Source organism: Lasioglossum baleicum, chromosome 6 (genome assembly GCF_051020765.1).
Source record: "Lasioglossum baleicum chromosome 6, iyLasBale1, whole genome shotgun sequence".
Lineage (NCBI taxonomy): Eukaryota > Metazoa > Arthropoda > Insecta > Hymenoptera > Halictidae > Lasioglossum > Lasioglossum baleicum.
Genome location: NC_134934.1, coordinates 8,412,884 through 8,440,450, shown reverse-complemented (window position 1 = coordinate 8,440,450; position 27,567 = coordinate 8,412,884). Strand labels below are relative to the sequence as shown.

The 27,567-nt window shown below is 37.9% G+C and overlaps 1 protein-coding gene across 19 annotated transcripts in view; it reads right to left on the bottom strand.

Moving 5' to 3' along the window:
• Window positions 1-3,005: 3,005 nt before the first annotated feature.
• Window positions 3,006-27,567, bottom strand: part of Oatp26f (Organic anion transporting polypeptide 26F) — a 48,484-nt gene continuing 23,922 nt past the window's right edge. For all 19 annotated transcript variants that reach the window (XM_076424898.1, XM_076424899.1, XM_076424900.1 and 16 more), the window contains 11 exons: window positions 27,098-27,317; window positions 20,966-21,134; window positions 20,425-20,563; window positions 19,428-19,602; window positions 18,834-18,936; window positions 7,964-8,085; window positions 7,615-7,878; window positions 6,632-6,833; window positions 5,780-5,927; window positions 4,855-5,231; window positions 3,006-4,094 (listed from right to left, as the gene is read on the bottom strand). In XM_076424898.1, the coding sequence (XP_076281013.1) occupies window positions 3,893-4,094; window positions 4,855-5,231; window positions 5,780-5,927; window positions 6,632-6,833; window positions 7,615-7,878; window positions 7,964-8,085; window positions 18,834-18,936; window positions 19,428-19,602; window positions 20,425-20,563; window positions 20,966-21,134; window positions 27,098-27,317 (2,121 nt within the window). In that variant the 3' untranslated portion in view covers window positions 3,006-3,892. The remainder of the gene's footprint in view (window positions 4,095-4,854; window positions 5,232-5,779; window positions 5,928-6,631; window positions 6,834-7,614; window positions 7,879-7,963; window positions 8,086-18,833; window positions 18,937-19,427; window positions 19,603-20,424; window positions 20,564-20,965; window positions 21,135-27,097; window positions 27,318-27,567) is intronic.

Genomic DNA, 27,567 nt, shown 5'->3' with positions numbered 1-27,567 from the left:
TGCTAGAATGTAGAAAAGCGAATGGCAACGACATCTATCAAGGATCGGAGGAACTCTTATCAATATTCTGTATCGAGAGATATCCTCGTCTGTGGTATCACCGACGTCATACCACAGACGAGATATAGACTAAAGACTATAAATAAAGATAAAGACTGCCAGCCCCTGTGTTATTCAGCGGGACCGGTAACCGGGCGCGACGGGCGCGGGGATAACGTGGAACTTACAGTGATCTGAAATACCACATCGCTAAAAGTTTTTTACCCATTCTGTAATTGCCTTATAATACTATCACCTACAAGATACTGTCTCGTCGGTGGCGGTGGTTAACAGATAACAAAGCGTATCTGTGTACATATTTATTGAACCACCAATTTTTCCGGAACGTCCGACTTGTCATTGCGTTGTACTACTGAACCGTCGAAAAATCGCGAATTTACTGTAATTTCGTAACTAAATGTAGTGGGTGATAAAAGACACATCATTTCTGTGATAACGCATTGTACTGGCTCTTTATTAGTGACACGTATACGTAGACGTGCTATACATATTACTGTTTCCATAACAAAAATAATTACAGCTGGAGACTTCAGAAAATCCATCCTATCAAACCGGTGTAAATGACAGTCCATAATAAATTCCCGTGTTTGTACATGTACTGAATTGGCAATTAGAACTGGTCCGCGTTCGATCAGCGAATCATATTCATAAGAAATGTGCGATACGAAATTCCATGATCCATGAACGATACCGAAACTACGCTGGAGACTCGTCCTTCACATGTGCTTAAACATTTCTCGATCCTCTCGACTATCTCCTAACATTAAAACAATCGAACTCGTTATTTTACACATTAATACGTTGATCCGGTACGAGTTACTTTTTCTGAAAGCTGGAGCATGACGACGACGATGAGGACTCGATTCAAAAACTGGCGTGAGTAGAATGTCTCTTATGTCAACACGTGGACAAGATATGCATTAAGGATGATATTATGAACGCTTGCGATTCTCGCATCCGCTTTCCTTTAATAGTAATTCATGATGAATGGCGGCTCGATCGTCCCTGAAAACGCTGTTTCCGTGTACATATTACAAATCGATAACGACATACTATAGTGTCACATAAACTTCGTAGAAAAGGGAAACGGTCCAGAGGCATCTCTGTGTCGTAACAAATATCAATCAGTAACAGTTACCTCGACTAATTAGTCACGACGAATATCAAAATGCTCCGGGAATTGTTCTGTATACCTTGAACATCAATTATTATTAGCTATCGGCGATATAAATACATTCATTCGGGCTGATCCTTTAATTGACCACTCTATGGATCACGGTGAAACGGTGTCAGTTCAAACGACATGCGCGTCGTCGTCGCTTAATTACAGGTATGTAATTACACTGTCTCATAGCGTTACCAACATCGCAGCGGTACGTGAAGCTTTTGATCTCTATCTCGTTTATATCGGCGCAGCATCCAAACTCTAATGGTACTATCTCGAACTCGAAAGCGATATGCTACGTACATCGAAGGGACTACAAGTGCACTTACTCGTTACGCCTTCTTAATTAATAGACACGCATTCGCTCGTAGATTACGTACAATGAGTCACGGTCGAAATCGGCCAACACATACATATGTAATACTTATAATAATATTTTATAATTGGATCGTGGACTTTGCGCATTTATAACAAAAATGAATAGGTCAGATTCAAAACTCTAAAGACATTAAACGAATTCAAGAGGAATACATTTCAATTTATCTTCTGTTCGCAGTCTGTTTAAAATTAAAAAATTTTACCTGATTCGCAACAAACTGGTATGAAATAGAAATTTATTTTCTTTCTTGATATGTTTAGTAGGTTGATAATAATGATGTTAATGATATTTTGCAGGGTGAAGAGTTTAAAAATGACATGACAGAAAAATGTGTCGAATATTCGTGTAAATATATATTTACCTGTACGTTTAATAATAATTTCGGTCTAAACTTTTCAATATGGTCCCATAATGTAATGGCAACTGTGAACTATACGCTTTTATTCATGTTATACGATGTTGATTGTGATTCATTGTAAGCAAACTTCGATCGTTAACAAAAGAAACTTATCTTCATGATTCTTATATGTATATAAAATGTATATCAATTCTGGCAGTGTATGTCTCTTACGCGAAGTAGCCTATTTATTGTGAATTGTATAAAGGTAACTATACAATTTTCAGGTGGGATTTCTTATACCGTTTCTGCACACAGATTATCATTTTTTGCAAGTATCAAACTTGAATCTTGATCGAATAAGAACAGATAAAAATTGCACCAATATAAATAATTGTTTCTAATATAAATACGTCTGAACGCGTATAGGAAATCCCACCATCTTAGACAGTTCTCTAATGAATAGATTAGCAATAATAATAACCAGTAAACGTATCATGATTAATCTGGAACCGATACGATCTACGAAATAGAAATTACTCAATAAATAACCGACTGTTTCCTTTACATCGTACCTCGTCTTATCTAGTCCGTAAAAATATAGAAACACTTATTAGATAGACTATATATGTATAATCCTCTACGATAAATTATATTGCGTAAACTATTCGATAAAAAATGTGTCCATCCGGTTGGTACCCATTGCTAATATTATTTCTCATATCGTCTTCATTCATCAGAATATACAGGGTGTCCCAAAATTCATGAAAATCCCGAAAGGGGGTGGTTCCTGAGACCATTTCAAGCGACATTTTCCTTTGCAAAAATGTTATCCGCGGCTTTGTTTACGAGTTATTAACGAAAAACACGGACCAATCAGAGCGCGATCTAGACGCGAGTTGCCACAGTCGGCTCGGCGCGCCAAATGTCTATTGGCCGACTGTGGCAACTCGCGTCTAGATCGCGCTCTGATTGGTCCGTGTTTTTCGTTAATAACTCGTAAACAAAGCCGCGGATAACATTTTTGCAAAGGAAAATGTCGCTTGAAATGGTCTCAGGAACCACCCCCTTTCGGGATTTTCACGAATTTTGGGACACCCTGTAGATCTCACCCTCTCGTGTTTATTCTCTGACTAGCAGACTTGCAAGAAAGTCGGAACGAGCGATCTCATCTGACACTAATTTCCGGCAATTGTACCGCCACTATAGTTCAATATTTCGTATAAACTCCGTGGTCGCTCGAAGCCATCATCTCAGCACTCGATCACAATAAATAAATGTAGATTTTTAAACACGTTCCACACATTTCAAATATCAATTTCTAGAAGACTATTCACTCTCTTAGGATGAACGCCGCCATTTTGGTGAACCTAGGCTCGCGTATCAATGTATACAGTTCCTAAAATTGCAAACGAATCATTTAACTATTTAAACGAAAATCTTCTTCTATATAATAATTCCAAAAGAAATAATTAAATTCTATTAACGAAAGCGATTTATAATATTTCACGATTTAAATCGTTAGTGCTACTGAAAAATTGCTTAGAAAATTCTTAGCTACGAACTATCGATTTTGAAAAAACTATAAAATAATCGTCGGTGGGTAACATGTTGTTAGAATAAATTTGTTGTAGTTAGTAGAGTTTATAAATTAAATACCCTTGATTTTGAATGAGATCAGTCAGCGTGTCTGTGTATTACGCACTGTGTTCACTTACAGTGGAATGTGACCGCTAAAATAGTGTTCTGTTGATCAAACAGTTCTCAGCCATTAATTTCCATCAAATTAACATTTCGAGACAACAATACGATGATTTATAGATAAGTATTATCAAATATGGAAATAATTAACAATAGTAGCTACGAGCAGCCACGAGCGACCAATTGATTTTCCTTCGCCCATAGTCGTTCATTAGTATTGGATAAACAAAAGGGTTTGAAAAATGATTGTTTAGGGTTCGATTATGGGATTTATCGTCGCTGGTGTTGTTGGCGTTCCGTGGGATGTGTCGTTTAACATTAATGTGGTGGTGGGTTCCTCTCGAGAGTTTTGATCAGCTCTTCTACCTCCTGGAGGGATGTAGGTCCACCAAGCCAGAAAGAAGAAAAGGAGGGAAGCTGCTTTGCCGAGGAAAGCTAACGCCATCATGTACCTGAAGAAAGAACCACGAAGCTCGTACAGTAACCTCATAATCAATAACAATTCCGACAGATACTTTTTACAAAATAAAAGAAGCTAAAAGGGCTGTCAATTGGAAACTAAAAAAATGTACAAGAGGGAGTGGCACATTATTAAAATCAGTAAAAATGTATTCAGTTAATGTAAAATCGATAGTCAACCCCTAAGGTAATCGAGCAAGCTCTGATGAATTTTTATCAACAATTTTTTATTTCATTATTTAAATCAAATCATTACTTAAGTAACTGATAATTATTACTGAACAGCGGATCTTTATGCAAAACAAAATTTTTTTACCTGATTTGCAACAAACTGAAGTGAAATAGAAATTAATTTTCTTTCATAATATATTTAATAGGTTGACAATAATGTAACAGTATTTTTAAATTCTTCTATTGTTTTTATTGTTTTAAATTAGACCTACTCGTTTTTCTCATAGATGCTAAAATCCGCTGTCTAATTATTACGAATTTGCAAACCAGCAATTTTTAAAACTGGATAAATCCAATATTCAAAGAAAATAAAATTAATTGACCAATTGATGCGTCTAACTATTGCCACAAATTGTTGATAATTATCAGAAATTATTAATAACTGTCATAAATGGTTAATAACTGTCATAAATGGATAATAATTGTCATAAATGGTTAATAATTGTCAAAAATGGTTAATAATTGTCATAAATGGTTAATAATTATAATAAATGGTTAATAATTGTCATAAATTCGCCTCACCTGCTCATATACAAATTGTCATAAACGAGACAAGCCCCTCTGCCTTCGCAAGTCTCATTCCATAAAATGCAGGTGTCATCTATGAGAGCACCGAACACCATGGGTGCCGGTATGGTGCCCAAAATCCTTACTTTGATCCACTGTATTCCCAAAGCGAACGATCTTTGATCATCTCGAACGACGCGAAGCGTTGCTGACAGCGCTGGCATTGTGCAGAGGAATGTTATAAACATATTACAGAAAGCTAGGGCGATGAAGGGCCACAGATATGAACAGGTTGTGTTGCAGGTGGTGTTGATTGCCTGATAGGCGATGATGTCGCTGCCGGATGTCATGTTCATCGCAGGCACTCGTATGCAGCTGCAATCCGAGTATACCTGCAAAAATGAAAATAATTAATTAGATTGATAAACTCATTTTATAATCTATTATAAAAGAGTTTTAGAATTTAATCAACCAGGTGCGTACGATCGTTGAAGTGATCATTGGTCATTTAATTGTTTCACTCGATTCGTAAAACATAATTTGTTTAATAAAACTTGGACAATACATCTTATTATTTAAATTTTCAAATTTCGAAATTGGATATTGCATATTCATATCAAAGTTCATACACTGTTTAATATTATATGAAAACGCTGCTTTAGGTATTTGACGTGGATGTTTTGACACAACAAATTTTAAAATGTAGGAAATGAATGTAAAAACTGTAATACAATATATATGAAAATAGAAAGTATTCAAAGTATGTTCACTTTTGTAACAAGAAATATATTTAACAGATCAAACCATTCAGTTTGCGTGTAATAGTATTGGTTTCCATAAATTGCAAGTTATGTAGCGCGGATAAAAAATTGTTTTACGAAGTAACTATGTCAAGATATTGATGTAATCTTATTTGGGACAGAAAACATAGAGCATTTACTTCGAAGTCGTTTATCCGCGTTTCTTGGTAGCATCCCGCGTGGCAGGGAGAATAGTATGTGATTCCGTCGACGCCGCATACTGGATTGAATTCTGATCTCGAACATCCGCAGCCACTATTGCACGCATCGTCCAATGAGAAAGATTTTCTGGAAATTTATCCATCACATAGTAAAATGGCTAAAAGCAATTAACTGAGAACGTACAAATGGGCTGAGAAATTGTATGAATTTAATTAAAACTTGCTCATCTATAGTACCTCTAAAAATTCACATTTTCAATTCATAGTATAAGACAGCTATTGATGGCAATTTACAAATGGGATTAATAGAAATGCAGTGTGATTCTGTATTCAAACAAAAACATATGGATGTTGCGATTCCACATTTCTACAATTATTTATCTGCGAACCGATATCCCAATATGCTGCGGGAAGGTCAAAATTAACAGACCAGCGTGTACAATCAATTTAAAAAATAATTACAGCTCAACAAATTCAACCAAATTTTGAAAATTTGGTTACTGAAGAACGTTGCGAAGTTTCTCCGAAACAAGAATGAAATAGTTTTATTCAAATGATGTAAACATAAAGAAAACTAACTCTTATACTTGCAATGTTAATTTAAAAAATATATTTTTTCTTTACTTCGAGTTTGCTTTTCTTCATTGCCACCCTCAACTTAATTTATAATACTTAATGAGGCCCTTGGTGGTAAAAGAGTTTGACACATGCCTGGTATAAAAAGTCGTAAATATATCAGCACAAATGTATGTTCAACAAGTATTCCTACTAGAAACTGTCGATATTACCGATGAAACTAATTAATAAACACTGTGAAGAAGAATAACGTACTTGGTCTGTTCGGAATAGGGGACGGTGACTCCAGCGAAGTTCAGATTCGGACAATTCAGCACGAAGCACAGAGTGAAGGCGATGCACGATGCAGTGGCCAAAAGGCAAAACTTTAAAATGCCCGAGCAGGGCAAATTAAACCGTTTTATGAGATAACCACCGAGGAAAGTACCGCCGCCGCCTGCAGGAACCGTAACCAGACCTAGAAACGAAAAAGTTTCATCACGGGCTTCAAACAAATTCTCGAGCACCGAAATTTCGCTAAATTCGATCCAAAAATCGATATACTCTGCCGGGATAGAGAAGTTTGGGTTCGGTCACCGAATGAGTACCGACAATTTAATTAAAAAGTACACGAAACGAGATTTTCATCGAATCAATTTCCCTGTACCAATTGGAACAAGAAATAAATTCTTATGAAACTCTTCTAAAAAATTTGCATTATACAGAATTCTAAAGATTCTTTTGTTGACTTATTTTTTCCAACGTCTACGGGAAAGAGTTTGCATTTCGTCGAAGCCTCCCGTCGACAGTGAGCATTATGTGCTGCAGTTTAAAAACAGCGTAGTTTATATTTCGAATCGAGATGAAAACAAGAACCATAGAAATATTTGTGCATCCGCACAATGAAAAATCGCGGATCAGTTGCAAACGTTTTGAACGGTCCTCTAGCATTTCCCAATATATTCTCCGATTCCGAGAGGAGCGCAACACGCACAATATTCGTTCTTGAAACCGTACGGTTTTGTTTTTTTTTTTTTTAATGGGCGCGCGAGTATCGCCAAAAATTTGAAGCGACAGTGTAAAAACGATTCACGTCACGGTACCACGAGGGGACACGGTAACATATCATTCGATCGATACCCGTTTTTTTTTCGAAAAAATCGCTGGGGGTTCTCCGGAAAAAAATGACGGCGATTAAGGTGACCAGTAGAGGCAGGCCCGTTTGATTGATTATAACAGAAAGTTTCGATATTATTCACCCATTAGCAACGCGGCCGAGCTAGCGCTGACGTTGAATTGATTTTCGATCAGCTTCGGGAGGAACGCGGCGAATCCGGCGATCAGCAATCCTTCACTGGCACCTGCCAAATTCAACATGAAAAATCCAGGGTTGCCTAGTAGCTCGGTCAAAGCTCTTGGCAGCTCGCGGATTTTCGAAAAAGCCTCGATCGTCTCGCTGGAGGCCGACTGCTTCGGCTTTTCGTGCGCCTCCGACACTCTTTCCTTCGCCAGCTCCTCGGAACCTGTAGGTACAAACACGTGCGCTTTGTTTTAATCATTGCATGGGACACCAACTGGTGGATGGTGTAACAAGATTGTTGAAAGTACCAGGCAACGCTGCCGGAAACGCCAAGATCGGTATGGCGATTATGAAACTGAGAACCGCCGCTGCTAGAAATCCTATCCACCATGCCCCGACCCACACGTTGCTCTCCGGCGTCAAACCGATCCTGAAATTCAGTTCGCAATCATGAAATCGTTTGCTTAACCAAAATCAAGAAATTTTTCAATTCTACTAATTTTCGTCTCACCTTTTCAAATGTGGTACCAATGAATTGTTGAGATTCTTCCGATTAAAATGAGCCCAAACACGACGCGAATCGGTGTACTTTTATAGACTTTATACGTAACAATGAAACGAATGTTTATAATCATAGGATTTAATTGAGTTTATGGTACTGGTTCGATTTACGTCGTGTTTGGGCTCATTTTAATCAGGAAGATCTCAATAAACCACTGGCACTGCGCTTGAAAATTTAAAATAAAAATTTTCTTTTTTGCATGATTCTTTATCTAAAAAATGGATAATGAGAACAGACACTTCTATGAAATGTAACGTTATAAATGAACGCCAGTTCATTTAAAATATTCAACAGAATTTTCCTGGGACCATTTTTGTACAACTATTTCGATCGGTGTATATGGGTTAAATACAATTCCGTCTTCTCCGTGCCTAATTTAAAAAAGTTGAAAATACAATGGGATGCAATACGAAAATTTTATTGAACACTCGCCTTATAATTACACTTTCGCGTTAATTCGGTCACCGAAAATTCAACTGTGCGAAACACTAATAATTCGACGTTTATGTCAGGCTATTCAAAGCCACTGATTCGAACGAAACAACCCAGTCTCCGCCAGCGGTTCTAACAGCGCGAAGAAGCGTTTTAATAAAAAGCAAAGCATCCCGAAAGAGTCCGCTATCATTAAACGAATCCGCGGGGCCGGTATCTTCCGTTTAAACCCGATATTAAACGGAAGTTGGGAAACTGGGACGCGTAAATAGAAAACCGGACAAGAATTTCAACGAAAACGGGGTAAAAAAAAGAGGAGGAACAAAAGTAATTATCCGGGAACGGCGGTTCATAGCTGACGGGTAGGCTGGAGATGCGTTTCCCGAGAACTTCCGGCGCAACCGTCGCGACTTCCGGTCGCTTTTTTTCGCTGGTTCGGACGTTTTACTAAACCTTGTGTGCAACTTCTCCGACTAATTTTACCCGTGAACGCCGAAACACTGGTCCCAGACCAGAATTTTCCACTCGGAATCCATATGAGCAATAGAGGTCTTGTTTAATTGTACTTTCATATTTAATTTATAGGTTGGAAAATTAAGTTGTAGAAATATAGTGGTAAATAAAGTTTTTGAAAATGATGTTAAGATATTATACTCTGTCGATTTTATGCCTTGAACGATTATTAGGATTAATTAAACGAACTAGCTCAGATATTACATATTTTCGCACGAGTGAACACAACCTATACTACATTAAAAGCCCTTTATTTATGCATTTATAATAAAGTGGAAAAATTAAAGTAGAAAACTATGAAGATAGTACAAGAATTAAAACAATTAGTAATAGTTAATATTATTAAAAGAACTTCCAACTGGCTTAGACGAGTTGAAAACTGATATTACACATTTTCGCACGAGTGAACACAACCTATACTACATTAAAAGCCCTTTATTTATGCATTTATAACAAAATTGAAAAATTAAAGTAGAGAACTATGAAGATATTAGAAGAATTTTTTAAATTATTAGTAATAGTTAATATTATTAAAAGAACTTCCAACTAGCTTAGACGAGTTGAAAACTGATATTATATATTGTCACATGAATAAACACAACCTATACTTGTATATTAAAAGCCCTTTAATTCGTTTTTTGCCGACACAAATGAAGCTTCTAAAATGTTTCGTGGACACGTCCGGCACCGGAAAATTCTAATAAAAGCTAAAATGGAGAAGGTAAGAGTCGCTGGAGCTTTCGCGGGAAGTAAATGATTATTGCCAGGCGGCCATGTTGGGGGAGCATCAGGAGCAAGAATCATTGGAGGTTCTATCGCTCAGGGAGGAGGAAAGTGAGAAAAGTACTTTGGAGGCCAGCTTTGAGGTCCGGGGAGCAAGTTGGCCGGGGCAGCATCTGCCGGCGAAACTTTTCATTTGCCTGGGAAATTAAACGCGCCACATATACGAGCCACTCAGACGCGAGCGTATCCGGGGAAATGTAATTGCACCACCAAGGACGCTATTGGTCCTGCCCGACCCTGCTCGTCTTTCGCTATTTACGAAGAGAGCGAGAGAGAGAGAGTGAGAGAGAGAGAGAGAATTGTATTTCGTTGTTTGCTAATTATGCGATTGCGTTCCACGAGCCCAGTTAAGTTCTTTGCCGCCAGAAACTTCATTGGTCACGCGACGCTTAAACTTATTGTTAGATACGCTTCTGATCCCTCTTATGATCTTGCGTGATCGATAGTCGATAGTGGACTTTTGAATGATTGGCAGTACCATTTTCTGTCTCATATAGATTTGCAATATCAATATTTGATGATGCTAAATGTTTTTCAGTCGGAGAGAACCGGAAACGGGTTAAATCAATCATTTCCGTAAATAAGTGGAATCGAGTTTCGAAATCCGATATTTATTTTCGAGCCTGGATACTTGTACACTCCGCGGAATTGATCGAAATAAACAACGCATATCATTTTTTCAGCGCAAGTAAAATAAATACGCGTGTGGTAACCGGAGGTTCGGATGGAAAGGCCTGTTTGCTTTAGGTTATAACTACACTACGGATTTTTACTGAAATGTACGATTTTCGAGACGACTCTGTAGAGAACCTGAGGTCAAATAAAATATTACTTTTGGCATTAACAATTCATGTTGTAATACACTTTATCGATTTTTTAAATTCTTGAGTGATATATTTGAATTCATAACAAAACATTAATTATGTAATATCTTTCGTATTAACAATTCCAACAGAGATTATTTATAATACAAAATTAGGTTGAAATACATATTGATTTTTAAAAATATTTGATTTAGCAACAAAATGTTACTAATAGTACAGACAAATATTCTAAATAATGTAAAAAATAGTCTAAATAAGGCATCAATAGTGAAGATTAATAAAAAATATCTTTGATAAAATGTAGGAAACATTTCACGAGGTAACCGCAATGCATTCTCGAGTCTTTCACCGTTTTTATAGTCTTCTCTCAAGTTAGCTCCAGCCTCAAGTAATTTTAAAGAGTATCTCACGCTTGATTGAGTTCAGGGGTTGTGTAAGGATATTTTTATTGATTGCCGAAGTGAATATTTCCAGCAGAGCCTTCGTGTAACTATACTATACAGCTCCCTTCTGTGGACGTTAAGTTTCTTCCAGACGGTGGGCGTAGCACATTTTTTCACGGAAAAACCATGAACAGGTGATTGATCACTTGAAAACGGCTGACTAACTGTGGGATCATCCTTTAGCCGACTTAACTGGGTATTATACAATACTACACATATACAGTAACCATTTGCTTTTCTTCATTGCCTACCTTCTCTAGTCATCCTTGTCCCTTTCTGATATCTATTAGAAATGTTTATTGCACGACTGTATTAAATATTCTGTGCATACAATTGATAACGCATGTGATACAAGATGAAAAATATAAAACAAATCTCGTGAATGCGAATCAAACACATTTATAATATCTATTTTAAAAATTAATAAATACGTGCTCTTAAACGTTTATTGGAAAATGACCATTTTACTCGTTCAGAAACTTTTTACTTTATTTTCAACTGTCTTTAATTACGTTTTCTTGTTTATAAAATGTTCCAATAATAACGGTTTCATTTCTTATTTACTCGATTTTAATTTCGTTCAAAGATCCATAGTCTGGTTATAATATAATAAGTTTTCGATTTTTCACATGTTTTTCCGTGTCGGTGATAAATAAATATTCTGTCGCCAGCGTCCACTTTTTATTAGACTATTGATTTTCTCTTTGGACTGTGTACATCGAAATAGATCGCGTGCAGATAAATTTCAGCTTTCTCGTAAAGTTTCGATTTTTCTAAAAAGAGGAACGTTTTCAAAAAATGTTGATTCCACACACGGGGTCCATAGAGTGCCACGTTTATACCGAAAGTATAGTATCGTTGTTTACATTAGTATTTCGAAACGTTTTTTGTATCCATATTTGCCGCGATTTTATTTATGTTTCCGTGAATCTTTCGAACGATGATTTATTTCCGCTTTTGTTTATTCGCTGCTATATGGGGATCAAATTTTCCGGAATGATTTCGTCCACCTGGTCGACGAGTGTGTGTGTGTGTGTGTTTTTAAATTCAATTAAAGGGTATGTCTTCTTCTAATCATTTTTCTAAATTGCAAAGAACATAATAATATTTACAGTTTAATATTTCAGCTCGTCATTTTTATCTTATAATAATGCATAAAATTCGCTGTCTAGTTATAACTCGCATTTGAATGATTCTCGCTGGAAATTGATGTTTATTAAACAATTGTTCGCCGCTTGAAAAATTTAATCCGATAATACCGCTTCGTCGGTTCCAATTCCGTCGCGATTAACGAATCACGGCTGTTCTACAAAGTTTGAGGAGCTGAGAAATTATTATGGCAACGACCTACACGGGGGAAGACAAAAGAAAAAAAACAGGGCGGAGGAAGAGAAGTGGTTCGAAGAAGACTGAAATTAAAAGTCGGAAAGAGACCGCCATTCACATTTCACGCTCAGCCGCGTCTCGCTAGCGAAAGATTCAAATAGTCAACAAATTTAAATCTCTCCCTCGCTTCCGCCGAAAAATCTATTCGAAGTGCATATTTATTCACTTCTGAACACGCTCTAAGAAGCAGATAAAACACCTGTAAAACTATTTAAAGGTAAATTCAGATTGAAATACAACCGAGCATCTCAAATATAAATTTTAATCAATCGACTGAACGTGGAACTTAAATTTAGTCAGATTTTCTTCTGGACTTTTAACCTTTCAACCGGGTGAAAATAAATTGAATTTATGCTATTTGAATTTTTAACAATAATTTTTCATTCTTTCCTGGACGCGACTAATAATTCTTTCACTTTATCGCGTCATAATTAAACTGCAAATTAGAAATTCTATGCATTAATTTGAAGATGCAGGAGCTACATAGAACACAATAATTCTAATGAGCAGAAAGTGATAAAACAATATTTTCTAATTCTTGAAATGTTATCACTAGACAGCGGATCTTGATGCAAAATAAAAATTGTCTACCTGAATTGCAACAAACTGAAGTGATACAGAAACCTACTTTCTTTGTTAATATGTTTAATAAGTTGAAAATAATATGACAGTATTTTCCAATTCTTTAAATGTATTTATTGTTTTAAACTACACCTACTCATTTTTGTCATAAAAAGGCATGAAATCCGCTGTCTAAACAGCCACTCAGAGTTAAAAGTTTAAACCAGGCCTGGCCAACCCAAATGGTTTCACGGGCCACTTTGGGTAAACATGCTTTTAAAAAATGTAATACAAATATAAAATGAATAAAACTTTATTGTTTTACTATGATCCCTTATAATTAAATCTCGAGTATTAATGCATGAGATATTTGTTTATCCTTTCTTTCACTGCATTTTGGTAAATCTGTATTCATGTTCGACGTTGCACATCTTTTGTTAGCTGGTTCTCTAAATTGGCATCAGTTAATGAAGCACGTGATGAACTCTTGGTAAATTTCATCTTCGAAAAAAATGTTTCACAAACATATGTGGATCCAAAAGCAGTTACAACTTACAACTCGTTGTGCAAAATATCTTAAGTTGGAATATCTCTCGGATGTAATATAAGTATTGTAAAAATTAAATTTTTATGTGGACGTACAAAAATTTGTTTCATTTCATTGTTGCACTGTAACTCAATTATGTCAAAGATATCAATTATAGAACTGGAGTTCATAGTCGCACTTGCACATTATAACAATGACACTTCGTTTATTTAATATTTTTTGTATACATAGAACAAGAAACAAAAGTTTCAATAGAGATATAAAATCTCCTGGCGGACCGTACAATTTAACATGGCGGGCCGCGCGTTGGCCAGACCTGGTTTAAACCATCTTGGAATTCCACAATGAATTCTTGTTTAACTAGAACTGGTATGCAATGTAGCGACAACAACATTGTGCAAGAAAATTTCTGACTTTTTCGAAAAAAGGTCAACAGTTGACCGGTGTACTGAATGTTTACGTGAGGGTCACAAATTAATTTGCACACCCAATACAAGCTAACCATAAAACACTGTGAAACCGACCAACCTCTCGCAACACAGGTACCACACGAGCGAAAAAACCGATGTCATTCTCTCGTTAACGTCCGTGTAGACTTTCCGTCAATAATCTCGCGGACGTTCAAACGAGTGAAACAAAGAGCGTCGTTTAATTAAAAAGACAAACAAAAAAAAAAGAAACGAGCGACGCCGATTCAAAAAGAGGCTGCCCGATTAATTGAGTCTCTCGACCGGAGCGCGGAGTAGCGGAGGCGCGATGCGCGCAAATTAAACGACTGGAAAGAAAAAACGAGCATGCAAATAGTCATTGTCGGGAGAACACAGCAAAGGGAATCGATACTCTGACCGTTGTCGGAGATCCTGGAGAATGGAAGGGACGTTGGGAAATACTTTACACGATCGACAGATCGATTTACCTCGGGTGGTAACCGGTATACATCTTGATGTCGCGTTGGATGAAGAAAATAAAAGAAAAATCTGCAGAGATATTTACACTGCTGGACAAAATGATGAGCACGTTATCTCTAATTACTGGAAGGCTACGTAGAATTTCGGAATGAAACACAGTTCATGGTTGTACTATGCTTTTTTATGATTTTAATGAAATTTTAATGAAATGGGAAATTCAGTGTTCAAATACTTTTTCAATCTACTGTCATTCACGTTTCTTCTTTTGTTGTTCTTGTGCAAATATCTTTTCGAATTTCAATTCTTTTCAATTTCTGTAGATAAGTTTTTGCTACTTTACTTACCAGTGTGCTGACTGAACAGTCTCTTAAGATAATAAATTAGCCAAAGCGCTTCTTAATCAATTTTTTAATGGCGACAGCAATTTCACTCCAAAATCAAGAAATTGTCACGAATAATATAGTGTACGAATTTCTTTTTGCTGCACAGGGTGTTCGACTACAGGTGGGGGAAAATTTAAAAAGGAGTGGTTCTCCATGGAAATATGAGACGAAAATGAATAACGAACGAATTGCGATTTCTGCTCCGTTTTTTATATATATTAACAATTAAAAATATCCCTAAAATGCGGCAATCCGAACAACAGACATGTACATGTTACGAATGTACAGGGTGTATAAAAAGTAATAGTCATCCGTCATAGAGGTGAATTTACACCTCTGGATCGGTGGACATTTGTAAAAGAAACCTGTCGCAAAATTTCTCAAAACTGTCAAAATTGCAAAGTTTCTCTTACAAATGTCCACCGATCCAAAGGTGTAGATTCACCCCTAGAACGGATGACCATTGCTTTTTATACACCCTGCATGTCATAGACCCGCACGACAGTTACGTATTAAGTGACACATACGTACTCGTGTAACATACACCAGTGTTAATCGGGTTGTAGCATTTTAGGCGGATCTTCTGAATTTTTTAATTCTTCATTTTCATCTTATATTGTCACGGAGAACAACCCCTTAAATTTTCTCCCACCCGTATTCGAACACCAAGTATAGAATACAAGTGTTGAACTCGTTCTAAAACATTTGTAGAAAATTAATCATTTTTTTCCTCACATTCATTAACCGTAAAATATTCAATGATCCATTTGATTTTTACTTATGTTCCTTCTTTCTGCGTCCTAACATCTGTGACAGTGTTTCATCCGAAAATTTTATTTGGTCTTCGAGAAATTATAGATAGGATTCGTTTGCTATAATTTCGTCCAGGAATGCAGCAAGAAAGAGGAAAAGGGAATAAGAGAGACGAAGAGAGGTATAGTCGACACAGTCGACCGACGATTAATTCGATTCTCACGTGCATCGTGCCGGAGTGACTCAACGAAAGGGCTAGGGGAGAGAATCCGCGGGGAGACGAGTAGACAAATGGAACTTGATTGTGCTCTAAGTGTCGGGGGATGAAGTGACAGTTTTGAAGGGTAACATCGGCGTCATCGTCAAACATTGGTTCACCGCTTGACATTTTCCCCATGGGGTGAACACGCGTGTACACCGCGACCACGGGGTTACATGCACTATTAATCGCGACCCATTATACGCTCTAATGGCCCTTCAGGATATTTTCAACTCTTCTTTCTTTTTCTCCGAAGAGCAGGGCCTCGAGGGGACCCGGCAGTTTTCGAGCTGCGTCTCTATAGTAATCTTTCGAATTTTTTCAACCGGCTGCTCCCCTCCGATATCTTAGTTTTATTTCAGCTCACGGTAAGATTTTAATGCTGGAGTACTAATAATAACTATTTGATCAGGTATGTGCAAAAGTTTTGGACTTTCCAATCCTTCATGCATAAAAATTTATAACCACGGAAGGTCATAATTACTCCTAGCTACCGTTTGGTCAAAATTTTAACAATTTTCTAGGGCCTTAACGAGAACTTGCAGATCAGGGAAAATCTGACTGTCCCCACTCTTCCTCCGCAGCCCCGTCACGTGACGCGTTTGTTACTGGCACAGAGGGGATAACTGACAACTCTGTTTGTCGCATTAGGAGACCTATCGCACTCTAAAAAGTATGAAAACCACCCTAAATTATTTTAAACAATTCCCCTTACATCGAATTCCAGCAGCAGAAAACGCTATAAAATCACGAAATATGCAGTCTACTCATGAATTCTTTTGCTGGGAACCGTTTGGTCCGCCCTCAAAGAATTCTCCATAGCCGTCAGTCGCCTTAACAAGAAGGAAAAGCACGAAATTAATTCAAAGGACGCGATCAATGAAAATCTACAATCACGAGAGGGAACGAGGTAGTCGGTCAACGCCTCGGCAGCTGTCTGCGTTCATTACACCGTTCCTCGGTGTAAAGAGTTCATAGTCGTCGAATGCCGATGGGGAATGACGCGTAATGGCCGCACCATCGGAATTTGTCGCCTCTCGTTGCCACCGTTAAACGCATTTCCCGCTTTTTTTCCGGGCGTCGCGCGCCCTCAACCCCAATGCCCACCCCCGTGCCGCCATGGTACGTTCAGCAAGGCGTCACGGCAACTTTATTAAATTCTCGCCAGGATTTATCGGCTGTTTGCACCGATCTGTCCGACAATACGCGGCACGCACACGTGGTAGGAGCGAACGCGCCGGGGGAAACGGGTACACACGCCCGGAAACGCGTGTGTTCCGAACGGAATAACTGACATCCGGTGGTATGCAAATACGAGACTCACACCCTGTCACTACCCTTTGCTGCGGAAGGGTGTTTCGACGCATCTGCCTGGCTCTCGCTACTGTAAATTTAGTCTTCGCTCCCAAGCCCTTCAACGAATCAGCCGGCTACAGTAGGACCTCGTTCGTTGCACGAATCGGGCTCGAAAATGCTAACAGATATCAAGGTCGCGCAACCAAAGAGGTAGCCTATCGGAGAAAATTTTCTACAATTTAAACGAATAAATTTGTTTAGGAATCCATTAACTTCAGGAGCCGTTTACAAAATTGCACATTTTCTGCATTTAAACGCGAATGGAAAAAATTGTTTAGGAATCCATTAACTTCAGAGCCGTTTACAAAATTGTACATTTTCTGCATTTAAACGCGAATGGAAAAAATTGTTTAGGAAATCCATTAACTTCAGAGCCGTTTTCCCAGCAAAATAACTGTAGATTTTCTGCGTTTAGACACAAACGAAGAGATTGACACCCATCAACTTCGGAGAAAATGGTAAATTTTCAAGGCTAGATCTGCTATTAAACGCTTCGCGTATAACAGCCGGGTGAAATCGATTTAACGGCTGAGACGGCCTGTACAAAGTGTATCGGATTTTCATAATCTATTTTCGCCGTTTCACGGCCTTAAGAGGACGTCTCGCACGCTGTGCCGAGGAAAAACACACAGCTTTACGGAGTATACGGTGGGAAAAAGTTGTTGAACGTGTCGCGGAGCTGTGCCCGGGACGCTTAATTAACGGCTTCTTGTCCCTGAGACGTTAATGAGGAAACTGATTCCAATATTCTTCTCCTCCGTCTCATCGCTTCTTTTTGCTCGAACAGTCTCGAGCTAGTCTCGCGATCAATGGCTGACACACTTCACTGCGAGCATCTACTTGGACTTCAATAATAATTCAATAGTGGAGACTCGGTTTACTTCGAGTGTCAGCCGAAGAAGCGTTTATGACACTCGGAGAGGAGGCGTCTTTAGAATGCTAAGCACGGTGTTAAACTGATCAAGAATTCATGCGAAATACTTATAATACTTGTGCTCTGAAAATAAGCATCCGCTCAGAAAACCAAAGATCGCGAATATTATTTCAATCCTGATTACACATAGATTTCGCGAACTCGGTCGCCATCGACAACAACAGATGCGGTTTTATCTATCAGATGATTGCATAAGTTCGTGCCCGATTAGAAAATAAAATTCAATGGTTAAATTTTAAAGAATACAGCTATATATTAATCAATTATATAGTCACAATTCTTTTTAAAAAAGAATGATCCAGGTTAGGTTCTTTTTAGAAAAGAATGGTAACTATATAATTGATTAATAAGGCTTTTATTCTTTAGAATATAGCCATTGAATTTTATTTTCAAATCGGGCACGAACTTATACAATCATTTGATATGTTTATATCCTATACTGTACATTTGGAATAGTCCGATGACTGGGAAGAAGTGATCATTGTTTTGAACAATTGATAAAATTCATGATAAGAAGTACCGATGAAAACTCACTTTGACGGGTCCACTGTGAGGAAATCCGTGTACAGCTTCAGCAATTCGCCCCCGACTACGTAGCCCAACGCAGGTCCTATTATGGCCATTGTGTAGAAAATACCTACACAGACAACATCCTTCTTAGAAATCATCTAAAATTAGTTCTCTAACCCCTGCCCACATTTTTGCAATTTATATCCGTTTTAAATTCGATTTATATTCCACAGGGGTTGAAGTCTACCACAATTACTGAAACTATAAAAATGCATTAATAGAAAATAGTGGGAGATATTGCCTTACTCAAACATCTGTTGTTTTACACAACTTGCAGAAAATCGAAATAAATTTAGTACGTTTAGTGTGAGTAAATTTTGAAAATGTGGATTGACGTAATAGGGTATGATAAAATTTTCGCAAGAATACTTAAGAACGGTTGAAGAAAATCCTTCATCTAATTCGCTAAAATTCTACTTCGAGTGTGAGAAGAAAATTTCATCTTCAAGGTGGACTGGGAACAGACTTTCAGATAATTTGCCGCGATGTTCTCCAGCTGTTTCTCGATGAAAAATTTTGCCAGACTCGAAGAACAACAGTCATCAGCCGGCTTCTTACCTAAGTACACGGACGACATCTTTTTCGACACGTTCTCGTCGAGGTACGTAACTCCGAGCGTGTAAAAAGGAGCAGAGCCTGCTCCATGCAGAAGTTGCGCCACGAGGAACATGGTTAAGTACAAGCCGCTGTAAGGTTCCTGGTCCGTTTGACCCGCGGATCCATTGCAGGACACCTGAACACCAGAAATACAACAGCAATTTAAAAGCTACTTGGTCAACGAGCTAACCTGTCTCTGGAAATACGCGAAATACGATACGCTCGAATGGATAATTTGCTCCAGTTCTCATTTTAATCCGATGCTGGATAAGGTCAATTAGGGAAGTACTTAAATAGCGAGTTTCACGGTACAAAGATATCTTTTACGAATAATGAAGAGTGTTGAGAATTGCATTGCAACAAACCGGAGTTAAACATTTGTTTCTATCCTTAATGGTTTTAATAGTAAATAATGTAGCGACATTTTAAAATTATGCACAAGAATGCGTGTGCCGGATCCATGATGATTAAAATCTCTTATTATTGTTGATAACACGGATATCTTATAATAGAACAGTGTCTTACCTTACACCTTTAAGAATTGTTGTTGTCTTAGATAATAATTCTTTATCGATTTTTATACAATTAAGAAAGTCTACAAAAATAGAGGACGTGGAAGACATCGCGCAGAAGCACATTAATCGACTCGTCTTATATCTGGAACATTTATTTTCATCTGTCTTGAACGATTAGACATTTACTCATGCAAATCCATGTTGTATGTGATTTTAATTAAGTAGTACCACTGACTGCATACTTTGTGAAGATGATGTAACTACCGAAATAATTATTTCATTTATCCGTAATATTTCTATAAAATATTACGAGGTCTATGGTTGCAAAAAGAGATTCACAGTCTATTAATTAAAGTTTTTGATTTTTCAAGAATATATTAGAGCATGATAAAACGTTATGTAAAATACAGTATCCATTGTTTACAAGGAGATACACAACTTACAGCACGAGACGACGAATTCGTCGCCCTCTGGCATATGTTGTCCGATTGTTGACCTCCTCTGTATGGTCCAGCTAGATAATGAGGAGACGCGAATAGCAGACTTCCTATTCCTAAGACTAGAACTCCTACGCCTATGTACCTGCAAAACGAACATAGTAGTCAGCTAGCAAAGAAAAAACTAGCATAAAATATTGCTGAAGAAAGTTGGTTCTCTCAATCAAATACGTTCAATTAAAAGAATCATTCGCTTTATAAAGCATCTCCAATCCTACACAAAATGAATCCAATCAGGAAACAATGTTACACTAACATTTATGAAGCTGTTCCGATATTCTACACGGATTCAAGTGTCATTGCTCGAGAGTAAAGGATCGTGTTAAATGAAGGAGTGACTCGAGAGTGTCGAGTCGAAAGAATAAAATGTTAATCGACGTGAATAGGTGTCAGTCGTTTGAATGAATATTTATGAGGACAGATTGTGGTACCCGGCACGCGGAATGTATTAATAATCCGCGTGGAATGCTTCAGAGGAAATATTTACCGTGGCTTCGAAGCTTTCGAACGACCACCTAGGTAGCTCACTGGAACAAGAAGAAGGAAGCTGGCTATGTCGTATCCTCCAGCAATGAGCCCAGTTTGGGAGGATCTCAAGCCGAACCTCCTTTCGATCGTTGTGATCACTACATTTACGAAACCGTTCACTACCATTCCTGAAAACAAAGAAATAAACCTGTACTTAAAATAAAATAGAATACATTCACCTCTAAAAAATAAGTAGTTCGAATAAAATATGTTTGACTCTTCTACTTAAAATAAAATGGAATACATCTACTCCTAAAATAAGTATCTCAAATAATACTCATTCATTTCTTCTATGTAAAATGATATACATTTAGATCTTGTATTTAAAATAAAAAAGGAAATTTCTCTCTCTCTTGTATCTAAAATAAAATACACTTATTTCTTGTATCTAAGATAAAATAAAATATTTCTTGTTTCCAGCACAAAATAAAATACACTTTTAAATAAATAATTTAATAATTAGACTGCGGATTCTATGCACTTATAATGAGAATGAGTAGGAGAAATTTAAACCACACTGTTAAGATAGGAGAAATTTAAGAATATTCACATAGTAATGTCAATTTATTAAAGTTCTTAAAGAAGTATAATAATTTTGTAGTTCGCTTCTGTTTCCCGAGGCAGACAATTTTTATTTTGCATGAACATCCACCGTCTACTAATGATCATACAAGTGAAAAATTTTGTGAAAGAAACGTCATAGTAATCGGCTGAGTGTGACCATCGAAAGTCGCGCTCCAATTTCGCGAGTTATCGAGACTGCCAGCCATCGACCTGTTGATATAATCACAGTTTGCACGCATGCTATACGATAATCGTTCGATTTTTTTTTAACGAGTGACAATCACGCGTCATTTCGACCATTCTATCAAATGGATGAGCGGTAATGCACGAGTGCTATAGTTTCCGTATCCCGAACAAAGATTAAACAGTCGATTGACGTAAAGTCGATAGCTGAGACGAGGAAAATGTTTGTGAACTATCAGAGTGATATCGCAACGATATATGTAGAACAATCGATGGTCTGTTCGATGTTTACTTTGGGCTGAGATCGAGCGGTTTGCATGATTTTACAAATATTTCAGTACGATGAAGGAAAACCATTATTCGTTTTAAATTGATTATTAGTTTGTGCTGCTTTTTGCGTGTATGTACAGTGCAAATGAATAAATACGGAAGACGATCAAATTTTAAGAGAGACAAATATCTCTCGCGAAAAGGAAAAATGAAAGTGCGACGACAATTTCTCGTTTCTTGTAAATCGAACTAGTAGAACCCTTCATTTCGTTCATCATTCATCGTATCTTGTTCACGCACGAGTGACGTGCGAGTGCTGATGAACGGAAAACGGGATTTTTTGTTTCTCTCGTTCCGTTCGCGGGCCTCTATATTTGTCAAACAACGTAAGCCGATATCTGAACCGAGAAACATTCGCTGAAAAGGCGAGCTCCTCTTTTTTCGGGAGCGACGCGGCGCAGCTCTTTGTGCGTTTCGACGCCCTATTGACGGCTGTTTGTCGCATCCACAATCGGCGAACGAGAACGAAAACGCACGTCGGCCCCTTGCCGTTCGATTCAGCAGCGATTAGCACGCGTACATTCGCGAGAAAGAAGTGTTTAATAGATTTACAGCGCGAGAGAACGATTTCTTCGGGGGGTTAGCGGATCCCCGCGCTTTGGGGGAGACCTAATTCAATTAGTTTACCCTTCTGATTCATTTACGCGTAGCCAGCGGATATTTGCTTTGACGAAACTAACCGCCGCGCCGCGTTTTCGCGGATCACGAATTTAGGTTCCTCGATATTTCTTCTTTTTTAACTGTCTTCGAAAATGGAGGAGGTTACTCAATTCGATCTGTATGTGCCTTTTCTTCTTTATCTACTCGAATAAATTCTTTTCAGTCGAATAAAATATTCAAATAAATTCTTTTTAGTCGAACAAAATATTCAAATAAATTCTGATTAGTCGAATAAATTCTTTCTAGTCGAATAAAATATTGAAACAAATTCTTTATAGTCGAATAAAATATTGAAATAAATTCTTTTTAGTCGAGAACAAAATATTCAAACAAATTCTGATTAATCAAATAAATTCTTTCTAGTCGAATAAAATATTGAAACAAATTCTCTTTAGTCGCATAAAATATTCAAATAAATTCTTTTTAGTCAAATAAAATATTCGAATAAATTCTTTTGAGTCGAACAAAAAATATTCGAATAAATTCTTTTTAGTTGAATAAAATATTCAAATAAATTGTTTTTAGTCGAATAGAATATTCGAATAAATTCTTTCCAACCGAATAAAAGATACGGATAAATAATTCATTACCCGTAAGAAGTTCTTCTGTATTTAATTGCATCACTCATCCATTAAAAATCTACGATTAATTGCCAGCACGGACGTCCTCCCTCATATATCGGGCGCCGTAGCTCGTCGCGCAAAGGCCTAAACTCCGCATTAATATCAAACAGCCCTTGGACCGTGTGAGGGAAGGGGCGTGGGACGAGCGCAATTAGTGTCCGAAAAAAGCAGCAAAAACCGGTAAAAACTACAGAAATTCTGGTCGGACCAGGTTCCGATTGGCAGCCGGCGTCCCTCCCACGCTAGTTAACCGATATCCGTCGAGTTAGCGGACTCGCAAGACAGCCGCTTAAACGTCGCGTGTATCCGGTGGCTGTCTACCCGGAAAATTAACCACCTTCGTTTCCCATTGTGCCGCTAATAGGAGAATTTTAATTAAAGCCGGGAGAGCCGGCCTCCGCTCGGTCGCCGTGCAACGCGGACAATTCGTTTCTCCAGCTGGTGGTGGCGGCTGGAACATTGTACGTATGTACTAACCGCACGAACATACGCATACGAGAGAGAAAGAGAGTGTTCTTCTTTTGTGATGTGTACCGGTGTTAAGGAACAGAGGGGGGGAGACGAACAAAGTTATTTAAACTAAGTACTCTGTACGCGGGCCCCCTTGGCTCTCGCCTACTCTTACTTCGATAATCCCCCTCTACAGGCCTCGCAGACCTCATTCGATGACGACCGACCTTCGTGTTCCGTTCGCCCTTCGTCGATCGGTTTCCTTTCGACATCCACTACCCTCCAGCGTGCGTCAACCTCCTGCCATCGGCCCGGAAAACTCGATTTCCGGTTATCGTCAGTCACCGGCCCCTTTCCCACCACCCCCGCCACTCATTTTTGCATCTCTCCCTATCGTTTGCTCGTTCTCGCGCTCTCTCCGTCGCTCCCCGACGCCACCCCCGCGATGAAAGCTTCGAAATTGCATTCGAATGCACGGTTATTAGTAACGCCAAACGACGATATCGAGTCAATCACCGAGCGAGATATTATGGCGAAAAATCAGCTTCCGATAGGACGCGAGGTACGCGACCGTTTAACGGAGGGATTCCAGTGTAACTGGTTCAAAAAATCGATTTGTTACAAACGCAGCACCTTAAAAATGCTTTCGCAAAATTTTATATACAAATAAATGTAATTGTGTGACAACAATACCTTGGAGCAGCCAGCGGAAAACCTTGAACGTGGTTTTCTCGAAACGATATTTTTTACAAAATTTTGTTACATGAAATGCACAATCGGGCTTACAGAGAAGGGGCACGGCCATGGGATCTCAGATTTTCTCGAAACTTTACATACTAGTAGATTTCGTTCTCCTGTTTGTAAAAATATATCATTATAGGGTCAGATACTCAATAACTTTTGAGATATTTACAATTGAAATTTCATTACAGTTTCGTGTAGTTAAGTACAGTTTCGGTTGATATTGTATCAAGTGTCAAACGGCATGGTGATAACGTACTAGGTTGGTCTTAGGAAGGCCAGGGTCCAAATCTCTTGTTATCTTTTTCCTTTTTTCTTCTTTTCAGTTTATCGATTTTAATTGATTGGATTTTACACATGAAAAATGCACTCGTAATATCTATAGGAAACATAATATTAAAATTTTATTGAAAAGCAATGTAATATGTGTAAGTAAACATTAACTTCATCAACCATGCCTGAAACGGAAAGAAGAATAAGGAAAACCATGCATTACATACAAAATACAATAAACATAGAAATGAAATGTAATAAATAGATAATCTGTAAAGGAAAATAAGGAAAAAGGGGACAAGCCCTTCCTAGTACAAACCTAGTACGTTACCACCACGCTGTTTGGCACTTGACAATATCTTCAACCGAAACTGTACTTAACAGGTGTAATGAAATTTCTGGAGAGTATCTTACAGGTAAACTATAATGTCGAATATGTATCTCTCGGAAAAATAAGTACAAATAAAAGATAACTTTCGTTTATCTTTAATTTAAAAATTTTAGACAAAAAAATGCCCACGTCGCCGGTGCGAGTCGAACCCGCGACCACGGCAGTAGCAGCCGCGGGGTGTACCCATTCAGCTACCAGCGGGCCCACAAAATTATCTTATACAATCTCTATAAATAGTAACTGGATACAGTATTTTATCGATAAAAGTCTACCCAGGGGCATTTATACGCCATTCTTTGAGTTTTGCCGAACGTAGAGAAGGACAGCCGAGCTCGAGAGACCTCGGTCGCGAGAAGTGTAACTAATATAATAACTAATCCGATGACAAACTTCTTTATTTTTCATTATTTTTTTATGAGACTTTCACCAACATATTCGTGGCATTTTTCTAATGCGAAATGATACCAAATATGATATAATTCCGATGATATTTACTTGTGTAATGAACGATGAACGTTTTCGACGCAAAGAACGACAGCGTATGGGAAAGAAAGAGACGCATAGAGTCGCAGCGCGCCGGCACAGTTTCTACTTGCGTTCGAAACTTTCATCGTCCATTACACCAGTAAATTTCATCGGAATTATGTCATATTTGGTATCATTTTGCATGAGAAAATTCCACGAATATGTTGGTGAAAGTTCCATAAAAAAATAATGAAAAATAAAGAAGTTGTGACATTTGGATTAGTGTGGTCTCACCGATATACCCGAGCCGCATGAGTCATACTTCTCGGCGACCGAGGTCTCTCGAGTTTCACGGCCCCTCGAGGGGGTACACCCCGCAGTAGTGGGGATAGTTCTGGGACATTTATGGATAAAATACTGTATTTTTTTTTAAATAACATAGGGATTGACAATGGCGATAACGATGCACTGTTATCTCTTATCACAAACGTTTTCAAGATGGAAAGTAGCAGACTCATCATTCTTAGCTCCTTTTTGTAAAAAATTCGACCGAGACTGACTTCTCAGAAATGATGGGCTATAAAAGATTGACGAGACGTTTGCATTGTTCGTTAACAAATCAACAGAGTTTTTGTATTATGCCAAAGATTGTTGCACTGGAATTTTCCTTATCGTAATCGCGTTTACTCCAGCTGAGGATATATTTATGATTGATTAATCCAGCGAGAAGAAAAATGATGAATGAGAGAGATACAATTCAACTATTCTCATTAAAGCCTCATCATTTTTCTATAATCGGACGCGCTTAAACGTGCATATTTCCGTCTCAGAAATTATCGTGTACACCGTGTTACAATGAAGGTACCAAACTTTGTTTTTGAATTTCGCGCGAACAACTTCCGGCAACATTATTAAAGCTTCGGTGCTCGGTGTGCGTGCTCCGAGAACAGTTAATTACGAATTAAATTCGGCAAATAAGCGATTTCAAATCATCTGCGCTTACGAGCGAGACTGATACGCGTTGTTAAAAAGCAGCCAGGAAAGAAATTAAGAAAAATTCATTCCAATACTAATTGTAATTGTAATCATTAGACTCTGCGGATTTTATGCATTTATGACGAAAATGTACACGTACAATTTAAAGCAGTGGACGAATTAAGAAGATTTAATGACATCAGTGTATTAATTTCAGCTTAATAGGATCATTAAAAGAAGAATACAATTTTTATTTGGCTCCAATGCCAACATTTTTTATTTTGCATGAAGATCCGCATAGTAATCATATAACAAATTGGTCTTCCACATCTTTTAGAAATAAGGTCGTTGAAATCGGTAAATTAAATTGTTGTTTGAAGCGTTCCTTTTTTCATTTCAATTTGAAAATTTCACCAGATTTAAGGGAATCACGTACCTTGGATAGCACCTGTCCAACACAACCAGAAGAGTGCCCATTTTGCGGTTCGAAATCGTTGCAAATGCAAGGGCCTGAACCAGAACCAGCCGCACTTCAGGTTATCCGTCGTCCTGTCCGACTCCTTTGGCGCTTCCGGCTTTATTTCCGGTTTCCTCGGCCCATCTCCGAACTGTTCCGGAAAACTGGACAGGGTCTCGTGCATGTCCGGCACCCCCGTCTGTAAATCACATCATTCGGATGAAGCCTCGAATCATTTTAATTGACTCAAGTGAATCCTTCAGCAACAATATTCCCGAGACTCGAGAATATGTATCAACATTTTGTAAAATGGATATTTAAAGTGGACTCTCCATTAAGTATCAAAAGTACTACAATTCAGTTCTACAAAATGAATTTATGTGTTTCCACAAAAAACCATATTATTTTGATTTTAGACAGATTGAATAATTAAATTTCAGACTTAGATT